The 12,452-nt window shown below is 34.2% G+C and overlaps 1 protein-coding gene across 1 annotated transcript; it reads left to right on the top strand.

The window, feature by feature from the left end:
- The first annotated feature begins 7,440 nt into the window (after nucleotides 1-7,440).
- LOC110663924 (cell wall / vacuolar inhibitor of fructosidase 2) lies at nucleotides 7,441-7,971 on the top strand. The gene has a single exon (XM_058133067.1). The coding sequence runs from the start codon at nucleotides 7,459-7,461 to the stop codon at nucleotides 7,969-7,971; it is 513 nt and encodes a 170-aa protein (XP_057989050.1). The 5' UTR covers nucleotides 7,441-7,458.
- The last annotated feature ends 4,481 nt before the right edge of the window (nucleotides 7,972-12,452 follow it).

Genomic DNA, 12,452 nt, shown 5'->3' with positions numbered 1-12,452 from the left:
ACTTGTGGAGAAATTAGGATTGCCTACCCTTAAGCATCCTAAACCTTATGGGTTATAATGGCTAAATTATTGTAACAAAGTGAAGGTAACTAAGCAAGTAGTGGTGCCTTTCACTCTAGGGAGCTACCATGATGATGTCTTACGTGATATAGTGCCCATGATAGCTACGCATATCTTGCTAGGTAGGCCATGGAAGTATGATAGGTATGTGATTCATGATGGGAGGAAGAATCACTACAATTTCAAAAAAGATGGCCGCACACATGCCTTGGTGCCCTTGTCACCATCACAAGCACATGAGGACCAAATGAGAATATTGAGGGCTATTAAGGAGAGAAAAGAGAGTTAGAGAGAAAAATTAAGAGAGGCCGAGCACAAGAGTGAAGAGAGTAAAGAAAAGAGTGATGAAAGAGTGATGGGAAAGAGAAAAAGAAAGAAGTGAAAGAAAAGAAAGTGAGTGTAATGGAAAAGGGAGAGGGCTCAGGACAAAAGGAGAGAAGAGAGAAAAAGATGAGCTTGTATGTTGGGGGAAGGGAGTTGAGAGGAGCTTTGAGTGGTGGGATGCCATTGTGCATTCTCATGTATAAGGAGAATTATTTAAATGTTTCTGACCTTGACCCCGTTCTTCCTTCTTCTGTTGTGTCTCTTTTGCAGGAATACCAAGATGTGTTTTCGGATGAGATACCTTTGGATTTACCACCTATTAGGGGTATTGAACAGCAAATAGATTTCATTCCTGGTGCTCAAATTCCTAATAGACCAGCCTATAGAAGTAGTCCAGCTGAGACTAAGGAGCTTCAAAGACAGGTAGATAAGCTTTTAGCTAAGGGACATGTCTGTGAGAGCATGAGTCCTTCTACTGTTCATGTTTTGCTTGTGCCAAAGCAGGATGGAACATATAGGATGTGTGTGGATTGTAGAACTGTGAATAAAATTACTGTAAAGTATCACCACCCTATTCTTAGATTAGATGATTTGTTGGATGAATTGCATGATTCTTGCTTTTTTAGTAAGATTGATTTGAAGAGCGGTTACCATCAAATTAGAATGAGAGTTGGTGATGAATGGAAAACTGCCTTCAAAACAAAATATGGCTTGTATGAGTGGCTGGTGATGCCTTTTGGTCCCTCTAATGCCCCTAGTACTTTCATGAGGCTTATGAATCATGTTTTGAGAGCTTTTATTGGACAGTTTGTTATTGTCTACTTTGATGATATTCTTGTTTATAACAAAAACATTGATGATCATTTGCATCATTTGAAACTTGTGTTTGATGTGTTGAGAAAAGAAAAATTATATGCAAATGTGAAAAAGTGTTCTTTTTGCTTAGAAAGAGTTGTGTTTTTGGGATTTATTGTGAGTAGCAAAGGTGTTGAAGTAGATGATGAAAAGGTTAAGGCAATTAGAGATTGGCCAACAACTAAAAATGCATATGAAGTTAGGAGCTTTCATGGACACTGAAGTTGCATGGTGCCACATTGAATTATTCTACATATGACAAAGAATTGTATGCATTAGTTAGGGCATTAGAGACATGGCAACATTATGTATGGCCTAAGGAATTTGTCATACATTCTGATCATGAGTCTTTGAAGTATATTAAAAGCCAACATAAGTTGAGTAGGAGACATGCTAAATGGGTAGAATTTATAGAGTTTTTTCCTTATATTGTGAAATATAAGCAGGGCAAAGAGAATGTGGTAGTTGATGCACTCTCCTGCAGGTATAATCTTCTTACTACTCTTGATTCTAAATTATTGGGATTTGAGTATGTTAAAGAATTATATGAGCATGATGATGACTTTGCTGCCATATTCCATGCATGTGAGAAATCTGCATTCCAAAAGTACTTTAGGTATGATGGATATTTGTTTAAAGAAAATAAATTGTGTGTGCCTAAAAGTTCTTTGAGGGGATTGCTTGTAAATGAGAGTCATAGTGGAGGCCTTATGGGGCATTTTGGTGCTGCCAGAACACTAGATGTCCTTAGGGAGCATTTCTTTTGGCCCCATATAAGAAAAGATGTTGAGAGACTATGCGCTAGATGTGAGACTTGCAAGAGAGCAAAGTCTAAGGTGATGCCTTATGGGCTATACACACCTCTGCCGTGCCTAAGCATCCTTGGGTTAATTTGTCCATGGACTTTGTCTTGGGATTACCTAGGTCACAAAGGGGTCATGATTTAATTTTTGTTGTTGTGGATAGGTTTTCAAAAATGGCTCATTTTATCCCGTGTCACAAAACTGACGATGCTACATATGTTGCTAATCTATTCTTTAGGGAGGTTGCTAGGTTACATGGTATACCTAGAACCATTGTGAGTGATAGGGATGTCAAGTTCTTAAGTCATTTTTGGAAGGTTCTTTGGGAAAAATTGGGAACTAAGCTACTTTTCTCTACTACTTGCCATCCCCAAACTAATGGCCAAACAGAAGTAGTGAATAGGACCTTAGTCACACTTTTGAGAGCCTTAGTTAAACAAAATTTAAAGTCTTGGGAGGAATGCATACCATACATAGAATTTGCATATAATAGGGTTGTGCATTCATCTAGTGGATACTCTCCTTTTGAGCTTGTTTATGGTTTTAATCCAATTACTCCCTTGGATTTGTTACCATTGCCTATTGATCATGTTGCTTCATTAGATGGTGAGAAAAAGGCTGAAATGGTTAAAAAGATGCATGAACAAGCTAGGTTGCATCTAGAAAAGAAAAATGAGCAATATGCATCTAATGCTAATAAGGGGCGAAAGCCTATGATTTTGAACTAGGTGACTTGGTATGGATCCATTTGAGAAAGGAAAGGTTTCTTCACCAAAGAAAATATAAGTTGCATCCTAAAAGTGATGGCCCTTTTTAAGTGCTTGAAAGAATTAACAATAATACTTATAAGATAGAATTGCCTAGTGATTATGGTGTTAGTAATACTTTTAATGTAACTGATCTTACACCTTTCCTTAGTGCAAAAACAAATTCGAGGACGAATTCTTTTCAAGTGGGAGAAAATGATGAGGATCATCATGGAGCACCACCACCCTTCAAAGGGGCAATCACTAGGGCGAGAGCTAAGCAACTTCAAAGCATGCTCATGGACCATAAAAGGGTTTTCGGCTTAGGAGGGGAGTTGCATAAGGAAGGCCTAGCTTGCTTGTTCCAAGAATCTAAGTGGATCACCATGTGCCAAGCTGGAGCTTCCATTGCCACGTCACTAGCCATGTTACCGACCATGTCACTAGCCATGTTACCGACCATGTCACCACCACTTTGGACATGTCTCATGCCACCTAGGAGTCCACTTGGCAGCCACCTAGGTGTTTGTAGGGTTCATGCCACATGGAGGGAGCTCATTGGTTCATTTGAATTAAAGAGAGCTACTTTTGACCAAGTGGGCCCCAATATTCTGCCACAAAGAGGGACCAATTGCTGCCACCTTCTGCCCTTTTGTAATTAATGCTGCCATTTTTTGTCTTCATAATTAATACACTTAATATTCTTGTTAGGATAGCCAACATGGCACAATTATTTGTAACTTTTGTCTTAACATTTTTAGCTTGTGTTTCTATAACCCTAGGTTTATAAGGAAGAGAATACCATCTTCTTCCTTTAGTTTTTCATTTCTGCTATACATGAGAGCCTCCCTTAGAGAGAGTTTGAGTTTTCTTTCTTGCTAGTTTCTAGAAGAACTAGAACTTAGGCAACTTGATCACTTACCTATTTTACTTGATGATTAATGTAATCCCACAAGTTGGGTTATTGTGTTGACACTTGATCTGTTTCTCTTTGAAATATATATTCTGGTGCTTCTTTTTCCATAGAGATTGCATCTTATTTTGTTCAAAGAAAACTTATTTTGGTGTTGATGATCTTGGGTTCCATTAGAGGTCAGCATCCTTAGGCAATGTTCATTTGGGTGCTTATCATTTCAAGACTTAGCTATCTTAGGGTGTTGCCAAAGGACTAAGAAATATTTAGTCTGGAAGAGCATTCCTAGCAAAACAAGTTAAATTAAAAATTTGAGAGTATCGTGAAAAGAGAAAGATCATTGGAATTATCACATTAATTTGTGTTCACAGGCTAGCCAATTATGTTTATCTTTGAGATAAAGATATAATTATGAACTCAGGATATGTGAATGAGATTGAAAGATATATGAATGTGATAAATGATCTAAGCTGTTACATATTATATCTACTTTAAGCTCCACCAGTCAAGATGCTATATTATCCTAATAGGTATATAGCAAATGAGCTCTCGAAGTATGCACTGGTCACATGGTCTATTTGTAAAGTATGAAATTTACAGAATTTAAAATGAGAGTTGACCCAACATGTGTGAGTGGGAGATGTTAGAATATGGTTTGGGTTTACCCTTGTGGATTAGCGTGGATCTATTAAACTTAAAATCAGTACCAAGAACAACTGTATGTGTAACACCCTAGGCAAATCCCACATCGGCAAAACACGGGAGAGATGCTGGGTTTATAAGTTGTTGGTTCATAACTCCTAGTGACGCGTTTTAAAACCGTGAGGGTTTAGGCCTAGAGCGGACAATATCACTAGTGGGCGGGCCATTACATTTGTGGTTTAGGCCCAGGCGGACAATATCACTAGTGGGCGGGCCGTTACAATTGTGGTATCAGAGTCACTCCACGTGCAACCTTGAGCGATGGTGGGGCAAACCTCAGTAAGGATGCTGAGTCCCATAAGGGAGGTGGATTGTAACACCCTAGGCAAATCCCACATTAGCAAAACACGGGAGAGATGCTGGGTTTATAAGTTGTTGGTTCGTAACTCCTAGTAATTTGTTTTAAAACCGTAAGGGCTTCGGCCTAGAGCGGACAATATCACTAGTGGGCCGGGCCATTACAGCATGAAAAGTCATGTATATTGCCAAAAGGTGGCAAAATCCAAAAGTCATGTACATTGGTTAAAAGATGTAATTGCATAAAGAAATGCAACTCTTATGAAGTGATGCAACTATTGACCAAAAGGTGCCATGATTTTATAAATAGCTAAGCTTTTGTCTTCATTAGATATAGAAGAAAAATAAAAGAAAAACACATGCAGAGTGTGAAGTGTGTGCACTAAGTGGTGGTGATTTGGCTTTTTGTTCTTAGTGTTTTTAAAAGACTCTCACTTAGACTATAAACTAATCTATACAGTTTATGTTATTCATGTGATTATATGGTAGACTAGTGAAACAAATATGGTGGAGATCTTAGGATTGTATGAATATAGGTTAGAACCCATGTATATGAATCCATGTGTTAGGTTTATAATTTTTTCTTCAGGTGTAGACCCTATAGCTATGGAATGTCCTTTATCAATGACTACTCCATTGAGTGATGCAATTGATGTAGTCGTGACATTGTCATTTAACCAAGAAATTAAATCTCTATAGTTGTAGATGCTTGCTTGGAGAGTGAACACATACACAATTTTTTTTTTCCGGTCAAAGATAGTCTTTCATTAATCATTAATCAAGAAGCATGGTTGATACAAAGAACGCTTGTTCCATGGAATTACAAAATTACAAATAAAAGAAGGACAGTAAAAAAAAAAAAGAAGGAAAAATAATTAAAATTTTCTCTTTGTTATTTTTCTCTCTTTTGTTTGAATTGAAGGCAAATAAATAATCAGGAAAGAAAATTATATTTTTCCTTATTTGAGAAGAGATCATAATGTGTAGAGAGGAAAGAAAATATTTTATGAATTTACAATTTTATCTTCCATATTTCTAAATGCAATTCAAAATACATAGGACAAACAACTAATAGTAAATTTTCTTTCCCTTATTTGCTAATTTTCTTTCCAAAACGGAGAGAATGATATAGAAAGAAAATAAGTTTCATTTTCTTTCCTTTTAACAAATTTCCTTCCTTATCCAAATAAGGAAAAATTATATCCCACCCATTATTTTCTCTCCCATTTTTCTTCAATACAAATATGCATAAATGGTATTTTTGTCTAATGAGGATCTACTTTGGGATTTTTCTTTTATCAAAGATTGCATTATCTTTTTGATTTGCATATCAACCTTGGTGGTGGAGTTGGTGCTGACTATCCTATTATTAGAGAAAATTTGACCGTTAATTATGCTAAAACTTTTATTATAAAATTTATCCTATTGTTAGGGAAAGGAAGGCTAAAAACACCTAAAATTCATTAACTATACAACATTTCCTCTGAACTTTTTACTAAAAGGATGCATTTAAAAAAAACAAAAAACTACCATATGGGGTGAGTTTAGACTTTTTACTAAAAAGGAGTGACTATGGAGTTAGAGGAGAGAGAAAGGAGAATGCTAATATAAATAGCGCTTCACTATAAAAAAATTAAAAAATCTCAAAAACCCAAAAAAAGAGAGTAAAAGAATAGCTAGACGCTACTTAAAATAGCATCCGACTAGTTGGACACTATTTAAGTAGCGTCCGGCTACTTTAATAATTTTTTTTTACTCTCTCTATTTCCATTACAGTCCCACCCACACTACAATTCTCTCACTTGCACTTACACTCACACAATCCGATTATTGACTAACTAATAATGTGATATAAAAAGTATTAATAATTACAAGGTTAAAAGAAATTTAAAAATATAAATATTATTTATAAATAAAAAATTATTAATATTATAATAAAAAATTAATAAAATTATTATAGTGAATAAATAATATTAAATATTTTATAAATAATTGAAAACGGTTATTATTTAGTATTTATTAATTAAATGCATAGTGCTGCTGTAAATGTCTTAAGCTGACTGTCAAAATCCACATAATGTCTTACTTTTCACTTACAATAACATTGCACAACAGATTCGCAAAAACATACCTTTCAAATAACAGGTTTCGATTATTGTTGTATTTCGCTAATCCTTTTACTTTTGTTTATATACTAAAAGATTAATTAAATTTTAATATATATTAAGATTTTAATTAAATTTTAATATATATTAAGATTATTAAAATTTTGTCTATATACTGAAAAATTAATTGAATCTCAATTGGAAAATTAAATAAAATTTTCAATGATTGTTGTATTTCTTTCATTGTTTCATTGTTGTAATTATTTTTTTTTACTTTTATTATTTAATTATCTAATCATAAATAATATTTGTATTTTAAATTTTTTTTTTTATGTTCTATAATTATTATTTTTTTTATATCACATTATTAGTTAGTCAATAATTGGATTGTAAGGGTGTAAATGCAAGTATGATAATTGTGGTGTAAGCATGAGTGTAATTGAGAGATTAAAAAAAAATTATTAGAGTAGTCGGACGCTAATGCCCTAGCTGCTCATTTAATTTTTTTTTTTTTTTACTTTCACAAATTTCATTTTTTTTTAATTATTTTTTTAATAATAGGGCTATTTATATTAGCATCCCATTCCTCTGCTCCAACCCAAATCAATCACCCCATGCCCAAATCATTCATTCTCACGAATCCAAGAAGAAACATGTCCCCATCAAATGGTTTCTTCCTCCTCTCCCTCTTGCTTCTTTTCTCAATCCTCCATGCTGCTTCTTTTCCTACTAAAATAGTGGACAAGGTCTGCAAGCGAACTTCAAATTACTCCTTCTGTGTGGAGTCTCTTTACTCAGATTCACGCACCCCAGAAGCTGATCAATACACACTGGCCTTCGTTGCTGTTAGATTAGCATACTTGAGTGCCTCAACCACCCGAGACTTCATAACTCAACTGCTCAAGAATGAAAACCAGAAACCTCTCCAAATATGCATCGGCGACTATAACATGGCTGTTTCTGCTATTATAATGGCAGACAACGACTTGAATTCTGAGACCTTCTTCGAGTTGGCTGATTTGGCCAACAAAGCTGCTGCCGCTGCTGATGATTGCGAGGCTGCCTTTAAAGGAAACCAGTCGCGACCATTGGGAAACAAGAATAAGGATTTAAAGGGTCTGTGTGAAATTTTTGGGGTCATTGGTAGATTATTTACTGGACATTAATTAGGGATTGTTCAATGTTCTTATGTGTTCCATGGCCAAGCAAAGGTAAGTGCGTGGCCTTCCCACAGCAATAATATATTGGTACGAAGTTTCATTGGTTTACAAGTTAATTCTATGCTTGAAAAAGCGAGAAACACAGGGCAGCCTGATTGACTGCCAAAAAGTTTTAAGAGCAAGCATGGCTATTTGAAAATACAGCTTAAAGAAGGATCAAAGAGGCATTTTGCCAAAGGACAAAAAAAAAAAAGGAAAGCAATATTTCAAATCATGGAATCACATATTCACATTAAAACACTTTTTCCAACATTCAAACTCTCATGTTAACAGGCATGGAAAGTTATCGTCTGAAGAGGACATCACGTTACAGATTTTAAGGAACAGATACGCCCGAAAATATTACAGGCAATTAAATACTGTGATTAAACATATACAAGTAAAGGATATTGATAATTGATTCAAAGAAAGAAAGATTTGAACTGGGGCTTGACTTGATCAAATTCCTGCTTTGTTTTTGTAGGTTAGCTATGGCAATGTGCCTGACGACACCATGAACCTTTCCTCTTTCCCTTCTTTTCATGAACATTGAAAGCTCTATCACTCCCACTTGTTAGTCACTAAAAGGAGATATTCTCGTAGAATGTTCTTTTCCAATTTGATCCGCAAAGCATTATTGAATAATAATAATAATAATAATAGTAAACCCATTAATTTCTTCAATTATAACAGCATAATTAGACATTTGACCCATGAAATTAACACCAAAAAGAAAAACGAACTTGGATTTAACAATTAGCTGGTATCACTTGTCTGTCTAGTTGAACAACTCACTTGTATATAAACTATAAAATAAAATCCACCCATATCAAAAGGATTCCTTAATGACAAAAGGGTTCATGTAAATTTGTCCTGAGCTCCCAAATACCATGATTGGTAACTAAGCTGTAATTGTTGCAATACAATTAAAGACTCTCTTAGTAGCATTTTGATTATTCAATCACTTTTTCCAAAAGCATCTAAGGCTCCGTTTGTTTATATTTTTTTTATGTTTCGAACATTCAAAAAAACGAATCAATGGAAAAAAATTTTCTGATGATAGAGAAAATTAAATTATTTTTAAAGAAAATGATTTTCTTTCCTTAAAAGGAAAAATTATTTTCTGCTTTTTAATTTTTGACAATCTTCTTAAATTGTAAAGACACTTTTATATATATATATATATTACAAGTAATCCTGACCATCCAATCAAAATGTTAAACGGGCGCTGTTTACTACATCTATTATCATGTTGCCTTATACAGTTAATGCCTTTTAATTTTATTTTTTTTAACCCTACAAGTTAATTAATTCTCTTTATTTTCATTTATACAGCAAAGCACAAATGGAAATTTGAATCTGTCATCTATGCTATTGCTAGTGTTTGTGTGATTCCTTTTACAACGATTTCAAACTTACGGCTACCGAAGGTTTTCTTGAATTGTTAAATATACCAATAATAAGAATACAATGTGTCAGTGCATCACCACAGAAAATCTGAAATTTTTAGTTAAACCCAAGAAAGAAAAAACAATGATAAATGAAAATGGAAAACGGAGCAATCAATCAATCAAGAAAAGAAAGAGAGCAATAGAAACCAAAAAGCTATAAATTTAAGCTAATATTTAAATTTATAAATATTTAAAATTTTAAATAATTATATATTTAATTAAAATATTTATAAATAACTAATAAATAATTAATATGTTTAATAAAAAATAATTTATAAGTATATTTATTATTAAAATAATTATAATATATTAAATAAGATTTATGATTAAATTTTAAAATTAAATGAGGATAATATAATAAAATACTTAGTTAAATTAATTATAGTATAAGACTTATAAGCAGTAAAATGAAAAACTGATCCTGAAATTATTCGTTTAACTTATAAAATCGACTTATAATTTTAAAAGCTGTTATAAACAAATTGATCAGCTTATATTTAAAGTTTATGAATTAGTTATTAAGACTTACCTTCTTTATTTTTTCCCTCAATAATTTCAAAACCAAGCACAAAAAATAAAATTTTTACACGCATCCGGGTATGTATGCATAGGGATGAGCAGATTTCGGTTCAAATTAAAAAATTTAATCGAACCAAATCATTTTGGTTCAATTGATTTGGTTTTAAAATTCAATCAGTTCAGTTTGATTTTATATTATAAAAATTTTAGTTATTTCAGTTCGGTTCGGTTTTGAAGAGAAAAAAATCGATTAAACAGAATCGAACCGAACAGTAATTTTATATATTCAAATCGAATCAAATCGAAACGAATCAATTTTTTAATTGATTTATTTTTATGGAGAATTTATGAATTATATTTAATTTTATATATATATATATTATTTAATTTCATTAATTAATAGTTATTAGATTCAAACCAAAGTCAAAATTAGACCAAATAACTTGAAAATAAAGTCTAAATTAAAAAATCAATCAAAAATCAAAATCGATTGGTTTGAACCGTATAAAACCGAAATAAAGTTATTCAGTTCGATTCGATTTTTCATCTATTTCGGTTCGGTTCGAACTGAATGCTCACCCCTATATATACACCTAACTAATAAAAAGTTAATAAATTATAGTTTTAAATATGCTCTACTGTAATTTTAAATAAAACTCCCATAATTTTTTGTAATGTGACATATATAGATTGATCGGGTGCATTTGGAGAAGGAACAATCGGGCAAGCACAATTCATCCTTCAAATCCTACATAAAAGGGTCAATGTTCCATAATAATCAAGCAAGCAGTAGTGTATGGTGAACAAAAACTTGAAGTTGACAGAAAAGACCAGACTCGAAGTGAGAGGCCCCACTAATTTGGGAACGTAAATAGATCCACCACGAGCAATTGAAGCATTAGTCTCTTGATCCCCCTCTCCAGCTCTTGAATTTATCGACTCCATCTTTTGTTTTCTTCTTCGTGAGAAAGAGGAATAAGTTACAGGACACCTCAGCAATTGACAGTGATATCATTTCAGGAATTTATTGTTCTTCCCTGTCTGCTTACCAAATTATCTCTTTTTGATTCCTTTGATCATTGGGAATTTGATAGGGAAAACATTTCAGGAATGGGAACTAAACTTGAATGTGCCTTCAATCTTCTAACCCCGCCACCAAATAGCAACAGCTGTAGTGTACATTGTGTGGATGAACTGGACTATTTGCAAACTAGAGGGTTGAATATCAGCTTCCAAATTACTGGACAGGACAAGAATCAGAATCATAGTTACTTGGAACGCGGAACGTCTTGGATCTGTCAATATTCCATAAAAGGGACAATATTCCATAATAATCAAGCAAGCATTAGTGTATAGTGAACAAAAAACTTGAAGTTGACAGAAAAGAGCACACTCGAAGTCAGGAACTCTAGTGAGAGGCCCCACCAAGTTGGGAACGTAAATAGGTCCACCACGAGCAATTGAAACATTAGTCTCTTGATCCCCATCTCCACATCTTGAATTTATCGTCTCCATCTTTTGTTTTCTTCTTCGTGAGAAAGAGGAAAAAGGAACTGACAGGACACCTGAGCAATTGACAGTGATATCATTTCAGGAATTTGTTGTTCTTCCTTGTCTGCTTACCAAATTATCTCTTTCTGATTCCTTTGATCATTGGGGATTTGACAGGGATAACATTTCAGGAATGGGAACTAAATTTGAATGTGCCTTCAATCTTCTAACCCCGTCACCAAATAGCAACAGCTTTAGTGTTCATTGTGTGGATGAACTGGACTATTTGCAAACTAGAGAGTTGAATATCAGCTTCTAAATTACTGGACTGGTCAAGAATCAGAATATGATAGAAGCATCCCAGTTAAGGCCTCCGATGATGTGGGCCAAGGTCCAAGGCCATCGAAAGTTTATTATAGAAGGAACACAAGGGAGAAAGAAATTCTGAAAGGTGAATTAGAAGGACCTACAGATTGGCTGCTGGAAGGAATCAAATTGGAGGTTAAGCAGTTGCGGGAATTCAGGGAAGGCAATCCACATGAAACCATGAGCTGGAGGGTCACAAATTCTCAAGCATAAATAAAGTGCAGCAGAAGGAGAGGGTATCGTGGATTATTTCTCTGAAGCAGCTATGGCTGGGCTAGCTTGAGCTAGACGGAGTTTCTCCTGGTATGGAAGGATGAGTAGAAAGACGTGTAGATCAGGTAGAGAGGAACATGACCTATGTCGAATAAATACTTGCCAACATGAAATTGGAGCAAGAGCAACGCTTGACTTTCTTAAAAATGGAACAGGAGCAGATGTTTACCCGTAATGAATCATTGCTCACAGAGGAAAAGGAGCCGCTGATGAAGCTGAAGCATCCACCCGAACTCCAACAGTAGGTAACAGTTCTACTGCTCCTCCTGTTGCTCAAGCCATTGTTGTTGATGATTCAACCATGGCCATCAAATAAGTGAAACTACCCAATTTCGATGGAGTGGACCC

Source organism: Hevea brasiliensis, chromosome 13 (assembly GCF_030052815.1).
Source record: "Hevea brasiliensis isolate MT/VB/25A 57/8 chromosome 13, ASM3005281v1, whole genome shotgun sequence".
Classification (NCBI taxonomy): domain Eukaryota; kingdom Viridiplantae; phylum Streptophyta; class Magnoliopsida; order Malpighiales; family Euphorbiaceae; genus Hevea; species Hevea brasiliensis.
This window is presented reverse-complemented; position numbering and strand designations above follow the sequence as displayed.

Coding starts and splice junctions, on each gene's coding strand:
- LOC110663924 (XM_058133067.1), top strand. CDS start 7,459: ATGTCCCCATCAAATGGTTTCTTCCTCCTCTCCCTCTTGCTTCTTTTC.